Genomic DNA, 25,186 nt, shown 5'->3' with positions numbered 1-25,186 from the left:
GTAACCCATCTGTAAATCTGGTTGAGATAAAATCTTATTCTGTGTGAGCTTGCTTATCACCACTTATAATGATAGTTAACGTGCACCCATGGTCCTGACACTGTGTTACATGCACAGCCTGGATTCTCATTCATTTGGTCCCACAACCCTATGAGGCCCATACTGCTTTCATCCCCAGTTCACAGATGAATCAATTTTGAGGCTCAGATAAGTTCAAAAACTCAGTCAAGTTTAGTTGGGAAGTGGCGTTATTGGAATTTTAAAACTAGATCTTTCCAATTTCTGAAACTAAAGCCTCACTACTACATTTCACTCCCTCCAACTTTGACTTGAAAAGTTAAATTTACGTTAAGAATAAGACAGTAGATTGCATAGGCTCATGACATTATTTAAACACTGTGATAGGACCCTTTTTGATTCCCAACAGTGAGGAATGAGACTCTGTTTTTGAGACTCACTTTACTGGGGCTATTCGGAAAGATGGGTGTGAGGCACACTATTGCGTCAGAGCAGACAGAGCAGGTGGATTGGAACAAAGGGAGGCCATATCTAAATTAATGTGAGCTTAACTACGATTTAAAGACGATCACTATATTCAGGGTTCAGAAGATTTTGCTGGGAAGAGACAGAGAATAGTGACGAGCACCATTAGGTGGAGCCAGGCCAGGGCGCCAGCACTATCCAGTGCTGGAACCATGCCTGACACCTATTTATGGGCCTATCCAGGCAATTAGGGCAGAAGGTGATCATACTTATATGAGTTTTGGGGAAATACTGTGCATCTTTCGTTCATTTCCTTCTGGGTCTTTTTAAGGAGGAGAAGTGTCAAGGGGCTGCAAAGGCTGAGATGTTGCAGGGAGGGTGGATGTGTCCTGTGCACCTCAAGAGAGCGGAGCAAGGACCAGTGGGTGGAAGTCAGAGATGTTGAGATTTGCATTCAACAACAATGAGGGCTTTAAATGAGAGGTATCTGAAGTTTTGGAGGTACTGGACAGCAGAAACGAGGTTTTAGGGGTTCTGTACAGCAGCAATTTTGGAAGTTCAGCAGCAGAACGTCACTGCTGGAGAGGTACCTGCTACGCCTCATCACAAACATAGCTGAGTGGTCAGACTAAATGCCATCAAGACCCCACTACTCCCAGGACACCAGCCAGTCATACCTGGCTCCTTCCTTGGGTCAAGGACAAATGCCCACCCCACCTGGCCTTGTTCTCAAGGCAGCCAGTTGAGTCTTGGAATCTGGCACTGGGGAGGCATGGCCATTTCCCTCCAGCCTAGGGATGCCCTCGTCTTGTCCTTGGAGGGTCTCTGATTTTCCCACTCACCTGGAGAAGCAGCACAAAATAGTCCACAGGGCGGTTGCGCTGGTAGAGGTAGTGTTCTGGGGCTTTCTTGTTCTTCTCATCAAACTTCAGCTCCTGGATCACGTGGGGATGTTTCAGGAGCCGGAGCAGGATCTTCTCCGAAAGGTACAGAGACTTAAAGGGCTCCACTTCTAGGGAACAATAGGAGGCAGGAGGAATTGGCAGCTGGGAGGATTCGTGGTGGGCACACCACAGCAATCAGGGCATGTGTCTACAGTCCCCTTCATTCGGGCTCCAGGCACCAGGCTGGCAGGACTCTTGCGACTCCCTCGGTTGGGAGCTCTTAAACCCAGGTGTGCATCTCAGGCCTATGGAGATATGTGTCCTTGCACTGGTACCTCAGGAAACACAGGTCACCATTTTGGACATGCCAGTTTTGTTATTAATTTTCTCTTTGATTTTATTTAAAGTTGTATATGGACTTATTAAAAAAGAAGGCAATCTTGCCATTTGTGACAACATGGATGAACCTAGAGAACATTATGCTAAGCGAAAGAAGCCAGGCACTGGAGGACAAATACTGCATGATATCACTTATACGATGAATCTAAAACAGTCAAATTCACAGAAACTGAGTAGAATGCTGGTTGTCCGGACTAGTGGAAGGGGAAAAAGGGGCACTGTTGGTCAAAAGGTACAAATTTTCAGTTATGATAGATGAGTAAGTCCTAGAGATCTACGGCACAGAGTCGTGCCTATAGTTACTACTGTATTGTATACTTTAAAATTTGCTAAGAGGATATATCTTATATTAACATACAAAAATAGTAATAAATAAAGAGGGTGGGAGGAAACTTCTAGAGGTGATGGATATGTTTTGGCATAGATTGTGAGGATGGTTTTTCATGGGTGTACACTCATCTCCAAACTCATCAAGTTGTATACATTAAGTATGTACTACATTCATATGTCAATCATACTTTAATAAAGTAGTTTTGAAAAAATAGTTGGGCATGGATAAGCAAGCCATGTAAACAACAAAGGCTTTGATGCTATAATCAAATGAAATACAGAGAATTTAATATGACTTATTTGTATGACATATGAAATGAAGTTCCAAGTTAATAGAAACAGGTAGTTGTTTCAACAATGCGAAGTATCCTTGCATCACATTTACATGTATTATTGTATATTATATTACATTAGCAGATACAGCTGCTTTGCTCTAGGAAATCAGACAGCCAGTAATTAAAAGAAATCTGTATTCAGAACTAGATAAAATGTTTAAAACTCTACTTTAAAGAACTCCAATTTATTTTTTATTTTTTTATTAGTAATTATTATTTTTTGTTTTATTAGTTTCAAGTATACAGTACGTTGGTTAGATATTTATATAGTTTATAAAACATTGCCCCTAAAGAACTCCGATTTAAAATTTTCTACTTTTTAGCACCTGGAACAGTACTAGCACTCATTATGTATGCAATAAATATATGTTGAATAAATTAAACATTGAACTTAGTAATGGGTGTGATCATTCTTGGTCAGCACATTAGCTAGACATAGATAAGGTCAGAGGTCAAAGATGGAGTTTACCTTCTTCACAAGAAGGAGAAGTTTCTCTTTGGAACTTTCTTTTTTTTTTTCCTACAGATCTCAGAATTCATAACCCACTTCTGTATATAAAGAACTCATATCTCATAGCCCTATAAGGCCCTTTGAGGGTACTGGACCCCAGGGGCTTGTTGCTGGGTAGGACAACATCCTGCCCTCTGCTATAAATCCTCTGGGGCACCGCTACTCCAACAGGATGGAGGTTGGTCTCAATCTCCCTCCAAGAAGCGAGCGGAGGAAGGGAAAAGTGCAGTAGTGGTTTCTTTAGCTCTTTTTTTGAATAGAAGAGAGACAAGCAGAGTTGAGTTGTATTTACTTCCTGCCTGGAAATGACAGTATGTGACACCCTGTCACCCTACCTAATGTAACCTCCTTTCCTGGATCAGTGGATCTTGGTCCCAACTGCACACTGGAATTAGGTTGCAAGGTAATAAAAATGATTGATATCTGGGTCTCACCCCAGATTCTGTTTTACCTGCCTGGGGTGAAGACACAGATGGGTAGAGTCATACCTGTGGCCATGAAGCGGTGTGTGGCCAGCAGAAGCTGTGGAGAAATCTTCACCCTCATCTCTGAGTCAGAAAGCTTAAACAAGGAGAAGTCATGTCGCTTTCTCTCCCGGTGTGGCACCCTCTGCTTTTTCCGATTGTCGGCTGCAGATCACAGGGACAGATTGCATGATCTCAGAATCACTGTGGGGTTTTGGAGGTGTTCCCAGCGTTACTTTGGGACCACATGAATTTCTGCAAAGTGTCAACTGTAGGTGACATTACAATACCTTTCTCCAGGGGTGGAAGGATGTTGATAAGGGTTGGAAGGTGGAAGATGCTATAATCTTCTCAGTGCTATGTACACTTAAGTGGTACATAGTGGAAAATAGGAAAGGCTGGCATGGAACCCCCAGGGCCAGGATTCTGGGGCTGGCTTCTGTACTTCTAAGCTGTGTAACCTCTCTAAGCATCAGAACATTTGTTTGTTTTAATCTATACAAGGTTAATAATTAATAATGACTCTTCTACTCATCTCCTGCAGTTATTATGAGACTCCAACCAGAAACTATCTGTGAAGTACTTACAAAAAGACTCAAACTTCAGAGACTTGACTCTCAGCATCAAGGGGTTTGGGAGTCCCAGGGGGTTGCTGCCTCTGTCCCTCTCCTGTCCCTAGCACTAGACTCACTTGGTCTCTTCCCACTGATTTAAACCACACTCTGAGCAGTGCCCAAGGCGTGCTGCCCAGGGAAGTGGGTGGTCCCTGCCTCTTTCCACTCACAAGTCTCCTGCTTCAACTCTGGCCCCTTTATGGGGAGAGAATTGGGAGAAATAAAGGAAAGAAGAAAGGAGAAGAACTAGGAACACCCCTATAACCTGCAAAGATGGGTTCTTTGGGTGGAGGTCTTCGGTAGGCCCTGGAGGAACTCCAGAGAGCCTGATTATTGATTGATAAAATTTGCTTTTTCCAATTTAATTTTTTTCTCCTTTTTTTTTTAAAGCTTGTCTTAAAAAAATATTTTTTTTTTTTGAAGGGAGAAGGGGAGCTTTTGCTTTGGACATGTCTCTTTTGCTTTCCCTTAGTTTCGAGTAAAATTTGGAAACTTCCAGCCTATTTCATCTGTGCTCAGGAGAGCAGGAAAAGGGGTTTGGGTTTCTCCAAACTTGACCCGGAGGAAAACAGGGCTGTGGGGAATTTTCAGTGCAGGCTGAGTAGACACTGGATTAGAGGGGACGAACTGCTGGGCCAGGGGCCCAGGGCCCAGGATGTAGCTGCCTTGGACAAACTCTATCCTCTCAGAGCTTGCCTGAGCCACAGCACTTGGGTTTCCTGCCAGAAGGGAGAAGTGCCCTTCCACTGGCTCCTCTCTCTGGGCCTGCCTTAGACTCTGGGCCCTGCTTTCACACTCCTTTTGCTCAGGTTGCAACCATGGTGAGATCCAGACCCAGCTTTCCTGTGGGCCAGGGTCAAGTGAGAAGCAACACAGTATTCTTAGCTCCCTGGCCTTCTCGCAGGTCTGAAGGAATCATGCCAGAAGCTTATTTACAAGAGTGGGAAAACTCTACCCCTTTCCTTGAGAAAGAGGATCAGCTGCTTAGCAAGAGAGCAGCAAATATCTGTATTGGACCAGTTCTTTTGCTCTTACTAGTGAGCAGCTGTCTGATTTGCATGACATGTTTGCTTAAATATGCGTCTCCCTCCTCCTCCATCTAAAGGCTGCTTAACTTTTCATCATGGAGAATCATTCCTCAGATCTCCTTCTTCATTCCTTTTATTTTAATAGCTAGTATTTGGAGCATTAAGATTGTGAAAACAAATGCCCCAAGAGGAGCTTACTCATTTAGACTATTTATCACTACTATCAGCCACTGACACTTTAGTGCGAATGTCTTCACCAATATATCTATTGAGACGCCTGGGAATTCTAAATCAAGAGTGATGGACAGAGATGGAGAAGGGAGAAGGGAATGAGGGAGGAAAAGGTCAACTTCTCCTTGAAGAACACAGGCCTGGCTAGAGCATCACAGCAGTACCAGATACTCAGACACTCCTGGAACGTTTTGTCAAGATGCGGCCTACCTTTTAGGTTTGATCTCTTCCTAGTCCAAAAGGAAGTCACTCTTCCTTCACTGCTCACTGCCTTATAGTGTCAAAGCTTTTTCTACCAGGAGCTAGTTTTTGGCTGAAAACTAAGAACAGGGGTCTGGAATGGGTTCTCTGAGGGGAGGAGAAGGTTTTGCTATTCCGTGAGGTAAAGTTTGGAGGAAACAGTCCCTGACCTCAGGACTCCCATGGATTAGGTAACATTCTCATCCCGGAGACAAAGCATGTCTTTGTAAGGTTTGCAAGCAAAGCTTTGATAAGGCTCAGTAACTGAAAGCAGTCACTATCTGCAAAGAAGAGTCCATATTGTTCCTGAGGGGGAGGAGAAAAAAGAGTGAGAAGACCAGAAAGTGGGGAGCAGAGGCAGAAGCAGGGACAGGAGCCTGGGCCGAGGAAGGAAGAGAAAGGGAAACTAAGCAGTATGGTTGAAAAAGCCTAAGGGAGAAGAGCAGTGTCTAAGAAGGGACATTTAAGGTTTGGCTTAGGTTGCGGTGGGCAATCTCATGACAGTCTCCACTGCAAACATTTTGATGTGAGTAGGTTGTTGAATGGAACCCCAGGGAGTGTTGGGGTTGCATCTAGATGGACAAAGAGACAAAACAAGAAGAACACAGGGAACAGAAACCAGGGCAGAGTGGCCCTCTGAGGTGCACTTCGTTTCCTATAGTTCCTTCTTCATCTAAAGGCCAGGAGGTCTCCTTTTCATAGTCTTGGTTCCTGAAGATTCCCTCCTCATAAACATTTAGCTAGCATGTTCTTAGGGACTTGGGGGTGATTCCAGCCAGCGTATCTTGCCATGCCAGCACCTGGCATTAGGGGACTGACTCGCAGCAATGCAGGGGCTTGTCCTGACACCCTTTCACACTTATATCAAACTAAGCCAGCTTTGAGAGTCTCAGAGGAAAATAAGATGACCTTAGACAATGGCCAAGACCGTGCACTTACTGTAGAGATCAGTTTCGTCTAGGATCTCCGACTTGATGATCTCTTCTATGATGTCCTCCAGTGTGACAATGCCCATCACCTCATAGAAGGGGTCGCCTTCTCCCTCATTATTCACCCGCTGGACAATGGCCAGGTGAGATTTTCCTAGAGAACGAATAAAGTCACAGTTAAGCATCTGGGGCATTTTCAGAGATCTTTCCTTGTGAGAAAATTATACAAAGTGGCTTTCTCACTCATCTCAGGACTGAATTTATCCCAGGAGCTCTTTAAAATATAAAGTTTGTGAACAAGCTCATATGAAAAGATAAAGTTTTTTTACATTTTTACATCTGTTTCCTTTTTTAAGAAAAGTTACCTAATATACACAAAGCCAGTTAAATTTTTTTTTTCTTTTAACCTTTACATATTAGCAATTACAGTTGACCTTTGAACAATGTAGGGTTTAGGGGGACCAACCCCCGCGCAATTGAAAATCCATACTTTTGACTCTACAGTCAGCCCTTCACATCTGCAGATCCAACCATCTGTGGATCGAAAACAGTACTGGGAATGCGAAAATACAGTTTTTGAGCCGTGGTAGGTCGAATCCACAGATGCAAAACTAATGGATATGAAGGGCTGACAGTACTTATTGAAAAAAAATCCACATGTAAGTGGACCTGTGCAATCCAACCTGTATTGTTCAGGGGTAAACGCTATATATAAGCTGGAGGATGAATAGTCTAATTGAAAGAACAAGAATTTGGAGTCAGAAAAATTAGGTAGTAGCTTTATTCTCCTTTAAATGTCCCCCATCTCCTACCTTCTCACTATCTATGCAACAGGACCTCGTCAAATCCTTTAACCTCTACTGAGTCTCAAACTTCTCATCTAGAATTAGGGAATAATACCACTTGTTGATTTTAAAACATGCCCTCCAATTCTTTGATACACCTCTCATCAAAAGGTGTGGTCTCTATCCTCTTCCCTTGAGTCTGGGCAGGCTTGTGACGGCTTCAAACAGTAGAGAACAGGGAAGTGTCTGCACGAGACTGCTAAAGCTAGATCATGAAAGGCATGTGGTTTCTGCTATAGAAGTACTCTAAGAAGTCTGACCACTACCTTGAGGTCACTGTGGTGGAGAGGACACATGTAGGTTCTTAGGTGACTGTCTCAGCTAAGCCTGGCCTTCCAGCCATCCCACCAAAGCACTAGACAGGTTAGAAAAGAAGCCATCTTGGCAGTGGATCTACAATCTCAGCTGATTCAGCACACTCTCAAAAGTCCTCCAAATCCTTAAAAGTCATCTCCAGTGCTGGTACAGACACTGAGAGGCAGAGATAAGCAATTCTCTCTGTACCTTGTCCAAATGCCTGACTCATAGAATCTGTGAGCAAAATAAAATGGCACCCATAGGGTGACTGTGGAGCTCAAATGACCTAATGGATATGTGAAAGTGCTTTGTAAACTGTAATGTGTCATAGACAGTTAATTTTCACTGTCCAACAACTGAATAATAACAGTTAACATTTATCGAGCTCTAATGGTTATTGATTCATTTAATCTTAACAACCCTTGAGGCAAGTACTATTTTTATCCCTATTTTACAGATGAAAGAACTGAGGCACAGAATGGTTAAGTAACATACCCAAAGTTACACAGCCACTCATAAGTGGTAGAGCTGGATTGCAAACCCAGATAACTGGGTATAGTTCTAACTTAGGGACCGAGTCTTACCCAACAGTCCTGCTTCACCTTGGTTTATTTTCATCTGCTGATAAATACATTTCCTGGTCCTGTTTCTAAAATAAAAATCTGGGTGGTTCTTTTCCTTATCTAAGAGACATGTAAGGAAAAACCTAGGGTACTGACTCAGATGTTGTTCTTGCAAAAAAAAAAAAAAAAAAGAAGAAGAAAAGGAAGTTCATGCTTTATCAGAGTTACTTTTTATAAGCTTTTGCTTGGTCATTGCTAGAAAAATATATCAAATAAGAAGAATAGTCAGTTTTCTGGGGGCAAAATTAACCATTAAAATGGAAATACATGAGTTTCTGTATCAAATACTAAAAATCACAATAAAGCTATGTATTGGAATTTTTAATTGAAAAGATGGCAAGGGTAGTCTAATTTCTTCACCACCTTCAGCCTGTCCTTCAGCTTACTTTTCAACTGATCGGATCATTCCACCGCCCTGCTCAAATACTCTTCATGGCTCCTCAGTGTGCATGAAATCAAATCCAGACTCATGAGTTTGGTATTCTCAAGACTGAAAAATGTGGCTCCTTCCTATCTTTCTAACTGCATGCCTTGCTACATCCCTAATCATTCTATATTCCAGGTGCCCAGGTTACCTCCACGTCCTCAGCTTCCTTCATTTCTGCTTTCTAAGTCTCTGCTCACATTGTTTCCTTCCCCCTTTCCATCGCCACTGGCTCTTCGAGTTCCAGCTCAGGCACTTGCTCTTTAAGAAAGCTCTCCTGGATCTCCCATTCTGAAGCTGAACCAGCCTTACCTTATGGGTGTTTTTAAACCTTCGATAACTCTATTAGGGCATTTTCACACAATTTATTGCTTGTCATAACTAGCAATGTATGTGTCCTCTATTGAATCATGTCTCTTCCTCAAATCATAAGCTCCTTCAGGACACAGACTTATATAGGGTACCTTCCATTATAACAGGCAGTCAACAAATGCCTGATGAATGAACTAAGACTGAATAAAAATCCATAGTGGATATAATAGATAATATTGAAACCAAACACCAAAACCTTTATTTTTTGATAAAATACAATGTGTTTAAATTAAATTTTAAGCTCTGCTTCAGTGGTTCTAAATTGTTTCTTTGAAACAATTGCATCCTACCCAACTGTACTGAAGGGCTTTATAGCTTAAATTAGATTATGCTACTTGTTAGAATATGCTCAATTTCAAGTTTTTTTTTTCCCCAACATAGTGTTCTTACACTTATAGCACCTGTCCTCACTTTTTTTGCTAAAATATGCTAGCAGATGACAAAACAAATGACTAGTATAATGGAAAACTTGGAAAAGTGCTTCTTAAAATTATTTTCTATAATTGGATAATCATTGTAATGTGGAGCCCAGAATATATATAATACAGATATACTTCCTGCCACCAAGAGATTAGTTCATACAATGGGATTAAATGAATTAACATTTTATGATGTTTCACAAAGTGTACCATAACTTCCACATGAATATTTACCATCGGTCTACACTTTATGAGGTCAATTTGAGGACACAGTATGTGCTCACCAGGTAATAGAGATTTTAAGTCCTAATTTTATAATATCAAGACAATATACTTATGTAACCTATTTAGAAACATTTTGTAATTCACAATCACCCTTTATGATCCCCCCAAATGCCTGTAGAGATCTACAAACAAATGAAAAAGTCATTCTTTCTTGGGGTCAGACTGGAACAGGAATTAGCAATCACATAATTCTTTTCTGAGCTGACATGGGGACAAGAAAACCAGCTGTTCCCATGATACACATATCTGAGGTCCTTCCTCTCTCAAAAGAGTCGGCCTTTGAGAGACCTATCTCCTCGTGCCCTTCCTCTTCCTGGGCCCCAGAATTGATGGGGATGACCCCAAAGGAAGCCAGTCTTGAAACATGGACAAGTTGGTTACTCTCCCCTGCCATAGTATTTTGAACGTAGCTCTCTATTAGCATTTATAAGAACGACAATAGCATCTATTATTATTGTAGCAGCCACCATTTGTTGTACACACTGTAGGGGCCAGGCACAGTGTTGAGCATCATACACCATTATTTCACCATGTTGCTCTCTATTTATGTGTCATCCCCCTACCATGATGGTAAGGTCTCTGAAAGGCAACAAGTATGTTCTACTTATCTTCATTTCCCCAGAATCTAGAATAGCACCTGGCATAGAGTGAGAACTCCATAAGTAATGGATGATAACTAGATATGCACATGCCTACCTCACACCATACACAAAGATTAGTTCAAAATGGACTAAATGCCCAAATGTAAGGGTGAAAACTATAAAACTTTTGGAAGAAAATGTTGAAGTATTTTTTTTTTTTGATAAGACACCAAAAAGGCAAGCAATCAAAGGAAAAACGGTACACGAACTGGACATCATCAAAATTAAAAAGGGACACTATTTTTAAAAAAGTGAAAGGAAACTTACAAAATGGGAGAAAATATTTGCAAATCATTTATCTGATAGGGAGCTCGAATCCAGAATATATAGACTCATAAAAACACAACTCAATTAAAAAGTGAGTAAAGGATGTAAATAGACATTCATCCAAGAAGATATACAACTGGTCCATAAGCACATGAAAAGATGCTCAACATCTTCATCATTAGGAAAATACAGATGAAAACTCTAATGAGATATCACTTCATACACACTAGAATGGTTATAATTAAAAAGACAGACATTAACAAATATTGATGAGGATGAGGACAAACTGGAATCTTTAGATTGCTAGTGGGATCATGAAATGATCCACCTGCTTTGGAAAACAGTCTGGGAGTTTTTCAAAATAGTAAACATAATTTATCAGCAATTCCACTCCTAGGTTTATACCTAAGAGAAGTGAAAACATATGTCCACACAAAAATGTATACACACATGTTAATAGCAGTATTATTCCTAATTGCTAAAAAGTGGAACAATTCAAATGTCCATCAATTGATAAATGAATAAACAATATATGGTATATCCAGATAATGGAATATTATCTGACTATAAAAAGCGAATGAAGTATTGATATAGCCTACAACATGGACAAACTTTGAAAACATTATGCCCAGTGAAAGAAACTAGACAAAAGACCATACATTGTATGATTCCATTTATAAAACTTCCAGAATAGGTTAAACTATAGACAAAGTAGATTAATCATTGCCAGGAACTAAGGGAAGAAGGAAATAGGAACTGGTTCATGAAAAGAAAATAAGTTGAAATGAAGAGCAACGCTGGTTTGGACATGGTGGTAATGCTGGTAATGGTGGTAATGCTAGTTCAGAGTACCTGGTTGTCATTTTGTGCTCTAGGATGTGGCAGAGACCAAAAGTGAACACAAGTGAAGCTGTTGGGAGACCCGGAATGGTGGAGAGGGAACCATCTTACGATTTTCTGTGGCAGCGGAAATGGTGGATGAGGGGTGAGGGTTTGTCACAGAGGGGAGGACAGAATCTGAGAACAAAGCACTGTGGGCCTGGGAAATAATAGGTTCACATCCCTACTAGAGGTCTTATCAACCCTGAGGGATGATTTATGAGTATTTAAAACTCGTAAACTGGGGCCATAAGAGTTCAAATTTCCTAAGCGTTTCCATTTTTTTTCTGGGCAAACACTGGTTTCTCCTCCCATGGATGAGTGTTGTGTTTACTTCCTAATGGTTTACTTGAGGGAAGGCTTCAATTTAGGCTAGTTTCCTCTTATGCCTTTCTATAAGGTTCTGTGAATGGGAACTGCGGCCTTTCCTGTTAAGCCGTGCCTCTATAGACTAGCAGAATCCCTCAATTGTCTTCTCATGACTTTTAGTCCATTAACTTCAGTTTCCTTCCAACTTACCAGAAAAGCAGGATGCCTGTGAATTAATTCAGGCTAACAATGATGATGAGTATTAACATTTATACAGAACTTCATAATCATTAAGCATCTCTTGAGAACTTAGAAATGGAAATTTTCAGGCCCCATCAAAGACCTAGTAAATCAGAATCTCAGGGAGTTCAGCCCAGTGATCTGTGGTTTAATAGCTTTACAGTTGTTATGATGCAGGGTAAAGTTTGAAAACCACTGGTTTCTGGGTAGGCTCTATGGAATTCTGGTTATTTGTCTTATCACCTATTAAAAAGGAAGAGAAACAACCACTGAGATATCTAGTTAAATCCTGGTCCCTTTGGTACACCTGATTTAAGTACACGTGAAAAGTCCAAAAAGAACTTCCTGGAACAAAGAGTAGCTGTAGTGGCAAGCTGATGAAAGCTTTCTCTCATATGATCTCGTAGTCAAGGTATTTCTTTAACGTGGGGAAGAGAGTGGTTGTTGACCGTTTAATGCTGAGCTTGGAGGGGTTTTCTTTGTAATGTTTGTACCAATCACTGCTGAGACAAGCTTGAGCCACTACACTATTAGGCTCTTGGTGTGTCTGAGGTCGATAACACTTCCCACTACTGAAAGTCAAAATAGTCTTTTCTGTTGTTCCAAGAATCCAAAGGGTGGTCCTAGTACTGGTTACCGGTAGTGCTCTATCTCATTACCCTGGCATCAATGTACATTCGTAAACTACAAGTCAGATTTTTTAGAAGGGCAACTAGGTTTTCAGATTTTGTTTTCAAAGTGGTGGATCTCAACTGGGGCTGATTTTGCCTCCCAAGGATATTTGGCAATGTCTAGAGACAATGTGAGTTGTCACAACGTGGGGCGGGGGATACTGCTGGTATGTAGTGAGTAGAGGCCAGGGATGCAGCTAAGCATCCGTCAATGCCCAGGACAGTCCCACAGCAAGGAATGTCAATAGTGCTGAGGTTGGACACCTTGCTTTAAAGGGACAGTTAGAGAGTAGCAATAACTTCACAAGTGTATTTTGGTATTTGAAGAAGTTGAAATATTCTCTGAAGGGTCTTTAATAAATAAGCTTCTAGGCATGTCCCAAGGACTTTGTTAGTATACTTCCTATGCCTTAAAAAAAAAAAAAATTGATTTGCTTACTCTCTGTTTCAAAAATAGCTACAGCACTTTGGTAAGGTAATTGTTCCCAAGATAAAGTACAGAAGCTTGGAAGGAAGTATATCATTCAGAAATAGAGAATTAAGGAAAGAGAAATCATTTTATGGTTTTATGGTTTCTGCTTCACTTATGACCTTCACCTTGTAAAACACAGTGGCTTTTGCCACGTTCTTACTCTCCCTGGTGTCCCCGCAGCATCTTTTGTGCATTTGATAGATTGTACTGAGTGCCTCATCTTTCTTACTTAGGTCTTGGTGACCCTCTATCACTCGAAGTGTGTTCCTAGGAGTAGCAGCATTGAACATAACCTGTGCACTTATTCAAAATACAGGTCCTCTGGTCCCACTTTTGACCTACAGAATCAGGACCTTGGGTGGTGATGTGGGGCTCAGATGGCTGTTTTAATGGTGTCCCAGATGATTCTTATGCATGCTAAAGTTTGAGAAGCACTGCTCTTGATACTTACTACTCAAAGGGTGCCCGCATGAGCTTGTGACAGATGCAGAAGTTTGGCCCCTATCCCAGCAGTCTGAGTCAGAATCTGCATTTCCTCAAGATAGCCAAGTAATTCTTATGCACATTTGAGTATGAGAAGACTGGTTAGGACCACCCTGGTTTTCTTCTCACCTTTTTCTGTTTTCATTGTGGACCACTTTACCTTCTCCTCACCTAAAGATAAATATATCTCAGAGACTCTAGCTCAGTGATTCTCAACCCTGTCTGCATGTGGGAATCACTGGGGAGCTTTAAAATCTATTGATACCTGGGTCCCACTCACAGAAGTTCTGATCTAATTGGACTGGGGTATGGTCCAGGCATTGAGTTGTTTAGAACTTCCTTAGGAGACTCTAAAGAGCAGGTGTAGTTAAGAACTTTGCTCCAATCTTTGATCCTCTGCTCTTCTCTCTCTACTTGGTTAAAGATCCCAGCAGAGCCCATCATTTTAAATATCACCATCACCTCTTTTCCTGAGACCTAAATTTATATGTAACGTCAGTGTCTATTTTGAACTCTCATCCTGTTCTAGAATTTTGCCTGAGCAGTCCCCTTGTCTTGTCAAAATCACTTATCCAGTTAGAAACACATGATCTTCAAGATCCGCCATCCTTGCTTCCTCCCTTTTCACTACAATAAATGGCACCGTCGACCTTCTAGTTACAGAGTCATAACCCAGCAGTCATTTTTAACCCCCTTTTCCTTTGCTCCTATTTTGAAAAAAACCAAAATCCCTATATTCTTCCAATTCGTCTTTTCTTCCTTCATCTTTTAAGCAAGTATTTATTGAATGCCCACTATGTGCCGAGCACTATTCTATTTTAGGCACTAGAAGTGCAGCAATGAACACCATGGACAAGATCATGTTCCTCCTGTAGCATACATTCTGCTAGGTGGGGGTGACAGATTACAAGCCAGATAAATATGTAAAATCTATAGAAAAGCAAAGAAGAGTGATGAGGGAGTGTATGAAAGTGAAGAGGTGTTACAATTTTAAGTAGGGGAAGCCAGGTTTAAACCCCCTGAGTAGGTGATAATTAAATAAAAATCTGAAGGTGGCGAGGTAGGGAGCCCCATGGATATCTGGGGTTTATCTCTGCAGCAGAACAAGATGCAAAGGCCCTGAGCTGGAAGTGTAACCAATGTGCTTGAGGAATGGCAAAGAGGTCAGAGGGGGGGTTGCAGAATGTGAGAGAATATAGTAGTAGAAGCCAAGGTCAGGAAGGGGAGGGGAAGGACAGACGAAGTTGCAGTTAAGCCTGTAAGGTCTTTGGAAGGACTTTGCCTCTTACTCTGAGTGAGATACAGCCATTATAGAGTTTTGTGTTTCTGTGTGTATATTTGTTTCTTGGCAAAAAAAAAAAAAAAAAAAAAAAAAAAAAGAAGAAGAAGAGACGTGATCTAACTTATGTTTTCAAAGGATCTCTAGCTATTGTGTTAAAAATGGACACAAGGTGGGCAGAGGTGGACACAGAGAGACCTCACAGGAAGCTCTGGCATTCAACCAAATGAGAGGTAGGTTGGGGCTTGGATGGAAATGGTAGTAGTGGAGGTGGTGAGATGTATTCAGATTCTCTAGATATGCTGAAAGTGAAGCCTATGTGAGGGACTGGATGTGAGGCAAGGGAGAGAGAGAACTTTAGGCCTGAACAACAACAAGAATGGAGCTGCAATTTACAGTTTGGGAATATCAAGTGAGTAGGTTCAGCAAAGAGGGCAAAAGTTTGGTTTTGGACAGGCTTAAGGTTGATATGCCTTTTAGACCTCCAAGTGGAGATATCAAGTAGCATTTGGAAACATAAGTGTCAAGTTGATGATATCTTTGGGAGAATGAATGAAATAACCAAGGGAGTGAGAACAGACAAAGAGATTCATTTCTGAGTCCCAAGGCGTTCTGATATTTAGAGGTCATAGAAACGCAACATTCATGCAACAAATATTTGAGCATCTGATATAGGTAGGCTGTGCTCTAAGTGCTGAGGATATATCAGTGATTACAATATAGGAGAAACCAGTAAAGGAGACTGAAAGGGAGTGTCCAGAGGGTGTTGAAGTCTCAGAGGTCTCCCCCACTTCCAACTGCAAGTGTATAGTCCTTAATTTCCACACCTTCACTGGATCCTGACGGACTGCGCTAATATCCTATCCAATCCTCTTTTCATTTTTTTCCAGCTTTAATCCATCCTATCTATCAAAACCAGATTGCCCCCAAACATTACATTTATGAGGTTATTCCTCATCTCAGTAATATGTACCAGTTATTAGGGAGGATCATTTCTGAAGTCTTCTTGCTGCCATTAAAGGCTTCTGTGTTTTTTTTTTCGGTATATACTTTGCCTTCTTTCCAATTATTCTTTCTAAATACATTATGCTCATTCCTCATTCAAAAAATAACTGGTCTAAGGATACTCAGCTGATAAATTGTAGAGACAATATTTGAATTTAGGGAATTGAATAGGACCCACCCTAGCTGTGTTTGTGGAAAGCTCCAGGACACAACTAAACAAAACCACATACTTTAACCTCAAGCCTCTCGGACTCAGAACTGGTCTTAGAGGCTGTCTATGGGGCCAATTTGTCTCTTGCCAGCTTCAAGCTAACCATAACCAGGATCCCCTGCTTAAAAATCACCATGATGACGCAGAGTGATCTGGCTAAGCTTTGGCTGATGGTAACATTGCCAGGCTATGAATCCAACTCAGACATGAGGAAGATACACTGAAAAGCAAATAAAGCTGGCCTTGGCTGTCCAAAGATCATTTAGTTTGGGGCCAGTACAGGCACTATGGTCAAACTAGCCTGGTCTCTGATTGAAGAGAGAGATGTGGCTCTTGGGGGCTTTGATTGAAGTAAACCAGAGACCTGAGGTGACCTTAAAACTCACTATTTTGAAGCTTCTTCCAGGTGAAGACAGCTTAAAGCTACTCCAATGACCTCTACACTGTTCCTGGTACAAACCAAGCTGATTCCTGTGAGCATAGGGCTACATTCACCCCGTTTTCCAGTTTTTGCCATAGTGGCGATTGCCATACCTACTGTTTGCCAGGTGCATAAGTTTGTCATATCTCTGAAAAACGAAGACTGTTGTTACTAATCTGTGGGTGAGAAAACTGAGACTCAGAAATATAAAGCAAGTTGCCCAAGGCCCAGAGTTAGCAAGGGACAGAGCCAAGAAACACACCTAAGTGTGTTAGCCTCCATAGCCTGTGCTCTTCCAACAGACTTTGCAGACTCTGCATTTCAGGCCAAATCTCAGGTTTCTCATCTCCAACGCCTTAAGAACAATGGGAACTAATGCCTAGCATCTCACCAATCAACAGGGGAGGAAAGGGCTTTGAACGTGGAAGGGGAAAGAAGGGGTCACAGTCTCACAACCTCAGAATACTTCTGCCTTCTGGCCCAACACTTCCCATATCTAAGCTAATCTATCTATCTATCTATCTATCTATCTATCTATCTATCTATCTATCTACCTACCTACCTACCTACCTTTTCTTACTTTCTTTTCTTTCTCTCCCTCCCTCTCTCCCTCGCTCCCTCCTTCTCTTCCTTTTTTAGTGGACTGGTTGGAGCTTTGAGGGTTTCACTGATCTGAGTCCAATATTTATTATGTGGTCATGTTTTTTTTTATTTGCCTGAGATGCCTATGAAAGGGGAGAATTTTGGGTGAGGAAACCTAATACTAACTGATGACAGGATAAAAGAGATGTAAGGGAATTGCCACAACTCAATTTGTATTTCCTGGGGTCTATTCAAAGTAAATAGCTTTCAGTTTTATTTATTATATACGGTGACTTTTACATAAGTTGGATCAGAAAAGCATTTGTTATCCAAAATGTCTAACTACTCATTCAACTAGATCTGTTAGGTAGGAAGCAAATGGAATGTTTGCTGTACAAGCATTATCTTTAACTTTTGCAGTAAACTGACAATGTAGTTTATTATTCCCATTTTAAGAAGAAAGAAGATAAGCCTTGTTTGGAGTGGGACCTGCCCCAGTCACACAGCTAGTAAATGGAGGAGTTGGGATCTGAGCCCAGGTGTCTATGACCCTGTGTCTGTGGCTCCATGGTCTGAAGCGGTGAGTCACAGATGTGGCTTCTGGTTCTGCCTCAGTTATTAACATTGAGCAGGCCACTCATGTCTCCAGATCCCAGGTGCCTCATACACAAAACAGGGATAAACTCTACTGACTTCACATGAATGATGAACACAAAATGAATTACTGTTTTTGGAAAGATCTTTGCCAATGTAAAGGCTTTGCAACTAACTACAAGGACTTATCATTGCTATTTTTATTATTTGTTTTTTCTGGGCCTCAGTTTTCTCCACTTTAAAATTAAAGGATGAGACCAGGTGATCTCCACGATGCCATTGTGGCTTTAAAATTCTATACTTTTATAGTTTAAACAGTCCTGGGCTGCAAAATCAGTTTGGCTTTACTGGGTGCTTCTTCGTGATAATATATGATATGCTAGAATTTTAACAGTGCCAATAGTTACAGCCTCTTGCATTTACGAAGGGCTGTGAACTCCTAATGTTTGTATTTTAATAGTGAAGAATTCCGTTGGAATAAGATGAGAAAAGGCTGCCTTAACATATGCTAGATATTTTTTTAAATCTGTACAATCAAATCAAACCGCTTTCTACCAAATCAGAAAGAAAGACAGAAGTGTTATTCTCCTATTCCTGCAGCAACCACCTCAATTTGGAAAAACAAAAGTCCTTTTCTGTAGTGACTAGGTTAAAAAAAAAAAAAAGAGGCTGTACTTTGTAGTAATTATCCTGCTCCAATTCATCAGAAATAGAGTAATCAACGCATTTATCGTGAAAAAAATTTCTTGAGCCACTAAAAGGCCAACCATGTCACCCAGAACACCATGGTTACCAGCGTCATCAGGGCATGAAAAAATAGTTGTTAGTCACTAGAATTTAAGCTGGTTGGCTGTTTGGCTTGCTAAGCAACACTATAAAAATAGCAGAGTAACAACCCATTATCTAGAGGTCTAACTTCACAGAGCTTTGAATCTGGTCCTAGAAGGAATATCCCAGGTCCCACCAACCCCAAACCCGAGGATCCCAGTCAAGGCCTAATTAATCATTTATTCAACAAATATTTATTGAAGCTTATTGCGTACCAAGCACGCGATTCCCAATACATGTATTTACTTGGTTTCTCAGTTAAATAGAAGCTCTGAAATAGATACAGATAAAAGTGGTTTTGTGATGAGTGAGGTGGGGGCAGGGATTTGCTTGAGGCCTATGCAAAGAGCACTAGCAGCTGATAGCCAGAGGACAGAGAAAAATAAAAAAGCAGACAGAACTGTTTTATAATACTGCACAAAATAACTATATTCTCATGACCACACTCTTGCGTCATCAAGAAAAAATTAAGTTATACTTAGGATCCTTTGTTAAGGAAGGCAAGAATGGGTATGGAACATTTTAGAAATATCACCACTGAAAACGGTTAGAAGATAACCATTTTGGCATTTGGAGGGAAGAGAAATTATGTTTGACAAATACGTCATTCTATCTAGTTCCCTGTTTTGCTGGAAGAAAAGCAGCATTATGATCATTGCTTTGCCAGCAATCAGATGTATCGTAGGCTCCCTCTCTGCCTTTATTTTTCTAGCGCTAGCTCCTGCCTCAACTGCAATGCCCTTTCCCTTCCCAATTGCTTATCAGCGTCCCTTTCCTTTCACTTCCTTAGAGTTTTCCCAGATCCTTCCAAGACATTATTTCTCCCTTCATCCACAGATGTCTGGATGCCCTTGCCTGTCCCCCATGCTGCTTTGTGTCATTTCTATCATGGCCCCTCCTCCTTTCATGCTTCTGTAGGGCAGGGTCTTTCCCGTATTTATATCCACATCTGTCTCCCTGAGCCCTGATAGCCTGGTACTCAGTGAATGTTACTGCACTCAACTGCCCAGATAAGATCGACATCACTAGAGGTAGAGGGAGCATTGGTTGGCAGAGGTGGTACTTTGCTTTTCCTAATGGATGTTAAATGACCTAGGGACCCCATATGGTGCCCACACTGCCTCTCTCTTCAGAGCCTTTGCATGTCTGTTCCTTTCTCCTGGAAAGCTCTTGCTTTAGTACACTCTTCACCACCCTGTAGGATCCAACTCAAATATTACTTGAGGAGGAGGGAGTCTATCCTTTCCCAAAAGACCAGCTCAGGCCCCCCTATTTTAATCTATCATAGCTCCCTATACTTTTTCTTGAAATCACTTGTCACCATTTGTAATTATTTATCGGTTTGCGTATATCTCCTTATTTGTAAGCACAAAGAGGAAAGGAGGCCTGACATAGAATAAATGTCACATGGAAGGAAAGAAGGAAGGAAGGCAGGCAAGCAGTCAGGGAGGGAGGGAAGGAGGGAGGGAGAGAAGGAAGGGAGGGAGAGAGGAAAGGAAGGACGGATGGAGGGAAAGATGGAGGGAAGGAAGGAAGAAAAGAAGAAAGGAAAGGAAAAAGGGATTGAGAAGAATCTCAGTTTGGAAAGGAACAGACAGCAGAAAATAAAAAGAGGATTGAGAGTTGTTATTGAAGATCCATGTGTCCTCAAATGTGGGTCTAAAGGTAAACTATTTTAAGAGAGTACTAAGAAAATCCATAAGCTTCCTCCTCTGAGATGCCCAAATGCTTTAAGGGATCCAGAAACACAACCAAATGTATTTTGTTGTTAAAAAATGGATTGAGGTAAGCTATTATATTCTTCAAATAAAAGAGGCCTCACAAAGAATGATAAAAAGAGAAAACGGAATTTAACTTCAGCCTGTGGGATTTAGATTAGATAAAAACATAGTCTGACAATGAAGGCTGTTATGCTTTGGAAAAGATAACTAAATCTAAAAAAAAAAAAAAAGTGTGAATTAGATTCTTTCTTAGGTTTTTTTAGTGTCCTTTCCAGCTTAGGTTCTATTGCTACCTGGCATTTCTTTTGCCAGGCTGAGAAAAAAAAATATTGTAGAATATTGCAATAATTATAATGAAAAATTTCAAAGAACGAAATATGAACCAATAATTTTGGTGCCTTGTATAATTTATTTTCATTTTTTCTTGTTTCCTTTTGTTCTTCCTCCCTGTATATGATGAGCTATGTTTTGTTTACCGTTAGCTTTAATTATTGATTAGAAGGTAAGTATCTCATTCTAAATATTACTAATTATTATTTAGCAACCTTTAACACACTTTAAAACATATAGCAACTATTTATACCAGTGAAATATAACTTTGAGTAAAAATAACTTTTCATTTTCTTTCAAGGAAGATGAAAAATGCAGCACTAATGTTTTGGCAGCTTTTAGAGAATTAAGCAATTGGAGGGATGCTTACTCTTCCTTCTAAAATAGCTCACACCAGAATTCGGAGTGAGAAAGCAAAACAGTGACTTTTCAATCAGATTATTCAATCTCACTGAAAATGTCACTGAGCATGTACTTACTGGCTGTTTGGATGCACTTTCAGGAACAGATCGCATGCAGTAGGACCAAAGGCTGAAGTGGCTACCTGTCATCTCCTTAAGGGATGCTCAATGTCGTTCATGGCTGCATTCCCAGGGCCTACCACACTGCCTGGTCCAAAGCGGGAGTTCAGTAAATATTTACTGAATGAATGAATGAAACAATAAATGAGCAAAGACTAAGTATGAAAACTGCTCTAGGCCAATTTACATAATTTTATGTAGATGGTTATGCTAGACTACAGAAGCCCAACATTACGTGGGTTATGCCGTCTTTCATTTAGGAAGATGGTGTTACTAACCCAGCAGAGCCAAGTTGTTTCACCACGTTAAATATCAGAGCTGTAGTGCCCAGAGAACTTTGACTTCAAAACAAAGCTTTATTCCTTTCCTCTGTTGTCTATACAGGATTGGTTTGTTCTAAAAAAAATCCAACAAAAGAGTAGTAAACTTTAAAAATTAAGTTCAATAAACTTCCAAGAATCCATTTTGTAAATCAGTCTTCCTGAATTATAGAACTCAACCCCAAGGAGGCCATAGTAAAAATAATACATCAGATAAAAAAAATCACTCTTGGAATGTGAATGGGATATGTGATTTGTGGAAGAAGGTAAGACCATGGGGTTTCCCCTTATTTTCTTTAAGGTTGCTACTATGTGCAATATCTTTTTAATAAGACAAAATATTGAATTATTATTTCAGGATAGTGGGATGATTATCTGCACGTGGTTTTCATACTTTTTCTACTGTTCTATATTTTTCAATTTTCTGTAATGAATATGCAGTATAGAAACTTACAAATCTCAGTAAAGATTTTGTAAAAGCAAAATAACCTAACTATAGTTACTCTCTTTCTCCATGTTCTCATGCATTTTTATATTTCTAGTATAGCACTTTTGTCTTAATGATTTATGTACAGATCTATCTTATCCATATAGTTTTATGCTGCGACATGACTTACAAATTGTAATGTTGTTTGCAATTGGTGAGAAAGGTGAGTTCAGCCTGCCTTCCAGCTTTACAAAGCATGCTACTATTCTCCGACTAGGCTGTAGACTCTTTAAAAGCAAAAATTGTATCTTATACACCCAACTCTTAGTACACTGCTTTGAACACGATTGTTATAATAAATAGACGTAGGTAAAGAAGAAAAGCAATACTCTCCTTCTAACATTTAAAATCTGACTTTGTCCTGCTGCATGGTCCAAAATGATAGACTGGGATAATTAATGATTCATTTACTAGAGTTCAGCAGATCCCTTCCATTACATTAAACTCCTTTAGTCATTCATTCAGCCATTCAACAAACTAAGTCATTTACTGAAAACTTACTATGCGTCATATCCATTGCCAGCATGCTATGACTACAAAGACAGATAAGACAGTCTTTGCCCTCCACCTGCTCATTATATGGGTTGGCAGCAAAAAAAAAAAAAAAAAAAAAAAAAAAAAAAAAAAAATTCTGATAATACAGCCTGTTAGTTCAATAACAGAGATATGGAACAATTAAGTTGACCAAAACTGGAGTTTACCGAAGTAGCTTTTCAGAGAAGGCAGGCCATGTGCTTAGTGTTAAAGGAGAAACTGGAGAAGGGATTAGTGGGGCAATGCATATTCCTAACAGAGTACAGCATGAATAAAGGCGAGAAGGCAAGAAATAGTACAGTGCGGCCGCCAAATTTAATGCTGCTGGACCATAGAGTTGAGGCAGGAGTGATGAGTGTTGAGGCCAAAGGGGAGGGCAGGGCAGAGGTCATGAGGACACAGCTTAGACTTCATCCCACAGGCAGCGGGGAGTGCAGAAGAGTTTAAAAGCAGGTGATGACACCACCAGAGATTATTTTAGTGGCACTGGAGAGGATGGATTTGAGGAAGACAAAAACTGGAGGAAGCGACACTTAGGAGGCATTTGCACAAGTAATAGATTTGTGTTTATATTTAATAATCACAGCTAACATTTACTTAGCATTTATTACATGACAGTTACTAAATAAACATTATAAAGCAACATTGTCTTAATATTTCAAACAACCTATGAATAAACACTATTATTATCCTCATTGTACAGCTAACGAAGCAAACAGTTAAATAACTTTCCCAAGGTCAGGGCAGTCTGGCACCAAAACCTATGCTCTTAATCACTATCCCATAGGTTTAATTTCTGTTTTTGCATTAAAATGAAAGCTCCATGCAGACAGGGACCATATTGTTGGTGTTCTCCACTGTGCCTACATGACAGGTACACAGTAACTATTTGTTGAATAAAATCGGTGAATAACCTAAGTGGAAGAAATAGTGGACTAAATTATGTATAGATACAAGAAATATTTTGGATGCAATATTGGCAATTTTTTTTGCAGACTTCATTCCAAATATTTGGTAATTTTTATAGACTAAATGTTTGTGTCCCTACCTTCTCTAAATTCATATATCGAAATCCTAAATCCCACTGGGCTCCTAAGGAAGTAATTAAGGTCAAATGAGATCATAATGGTGGGGCTCTAATCCAACAGTTAGGTGTCTCTATAAAAAGAGGAGAGACCAGAGTGTGTTCTCTCTCCCCCCCGCCCACCCCCTCCCTCCGCAGGAAAGGTCAGGTAAGGACATAAAGAGAAGGTGGCCCTCTGCAAGCCAGAAAGAGGCTCTTTTACCAGAAAGCAAATCAGCAGGAACCTTGATCTTAGACTTCTGGCCTCCAGAACTGTGAGAAAATCAATTTCCGTTGTTTTAGCCGCCCAGTGCACGGTATCTTGTAATGGCAGCCCCAGCAGAATAAGAGTGATTATTAGTAGGATGAGGGTAGATGGTGAAGGACAGGTTTCTATACTAGGAGACTAGAAGAGCTGTGGTTCCACTAACTGGGGTAGAGAACCCAGGAAAAGGAAGAGGACTGATTGGTTATGGTCAGTGGAGCAAACAACACTAATTATTCTGCACTTTGGATTCACCTGACTCAAATATAGAAATATAACAGAAGCTATTAGCTATTTAAATCCATTTATTCAATAAATGTTTATCCATGCCCCAGGCGTGGTGGCCACTGTGGTTATCCTGAGAACATGAAGTAAATAAAATTTATTCTCTGCCTTCAAGAAACTCACAGTCCAGTGGGAAAATATATTGTTCCCTTTTGTCAAGCTAGCGTGCTAGCTAGAAAGACTATTTTCCTTTTGCTTACTTCAAAAGACCTAGAGCTCATAAGAAGTATAGAGATAAAATCCCATATGGACAAGAGCTTTGCAGTCACATGAACTGGATTTGAATCTGGACCTTGGAATATACTAGCTGAGTGGTGACTTAGGGAGGCCAATAACCCTCCCGGGTCTTAGAGTCTTTGCTTATAACTGCAGAGTTGTTTTAAGGACCAGATAAGAGAGGGTAGGTAGAAATTTTTTATAAAATGCAATATGCATGTTAGTAATTACTGTCATAACAGCTACATTTCTAACCCACGGAAATTAGAGGTCAATCAGCCATGGGAGCAAGTCAGAGGTGAAAGGCAAGCTTTGAACCCTGTGGGAGACAAGGGTTCTGGGATGGAGGATGGAGTAAGACTGGAGTAATGGGAAATAGAACAGGCATTGGAGTTCTACAGACCTAGTTTAAATCACAATTCAGTCAGTTATTAGCTATGGAAAGCTGAGTAAGTCATGAAATTGCTCTGAGCTTTAGTTTCTTCATCTGTAAGATGGAGTTAATAATACCTACCCAGAGGGTTGTTCTGAGTATGTAAAGGGCTTGGCATAGTGCCCAGCAGAGTTGTCGCTCAATTAATGGTTAACTGTTGTTCCTATTAACATTATTATTTCCCTCTCCTACCTCCTAAGGGGTTTGTTTAGGTGGTGAAGTAACTTGAGATTCAAAGAAGTAAGGGACATGGGAGGGCTTTTATGACTTAGTTAAAAAGTTATTTTTAAAGGTAAAAAAAAAAGTAGTCCAATTCAGCTTTCCTCTCCTAACCTATGGTGCAAACATAACTCTTATAGAAAATAACCACTTTATTATATGATCTGGAGCCAGAAAACACCCATCCTGATAATTAT

General features: G+C 40.4%; 1 protein-coding gene across 3 annotated transcripts in view; it reads right to left on the bottom strand.

The window, feature by feature from the left end:
• CNNM1 (cyclin and CBS domain divalent metal cation transport mediator 1) overlaps positions 1-25,186 on the bottom strand; it is a 53,037-nt gene that overhangs the window by 23,602 nt on the left and 4,249 nt on the right. For all 3 annotated transcript variants that reach the window (XM_036223428.1, XM_036223427.1, XM_016164138.2), the window contains exons 2-4: positions 6,459-6,602; positions 3,431-3,571; positions 1,326-1,495 (exon numbers count right to left, since the gene is read on the bottom strand). In XM_036223428.1, coding sequence (XP_036079321.1) covers positions 1,326-1,495; positions 3,431-3,571; positions 6,459-6,602 — 455 coding nt within the window. The remainder of the gene's footprint in view (positions 1-1,325; positions 1,496-3,430; positions 3,572-6,458; positions 6,603-25,186) is intronic.

The sequence above is a fragment of the Rousettus aegyptiacus genome, unplaced genomic scaffold, assembly GCF_014176215.1.
Source record: "Rousettus aegyptiacus isolate mRouAeg1 unplaced genomic scaffold, mRouAeg1.p scaffold_m13_p_6, whole genome shotgun sequence".
Taxonomy (NCBI): domain Eukaryota; kingdom Metazoa; phylum Chordata; class Mammalia; order Chiroptera; family Pteropodidae; genus Rousettus; species Rousettus aegyptiacus.
This window is presented reverse-complemented; position numbering and strand designations above follow the sequence as displayed.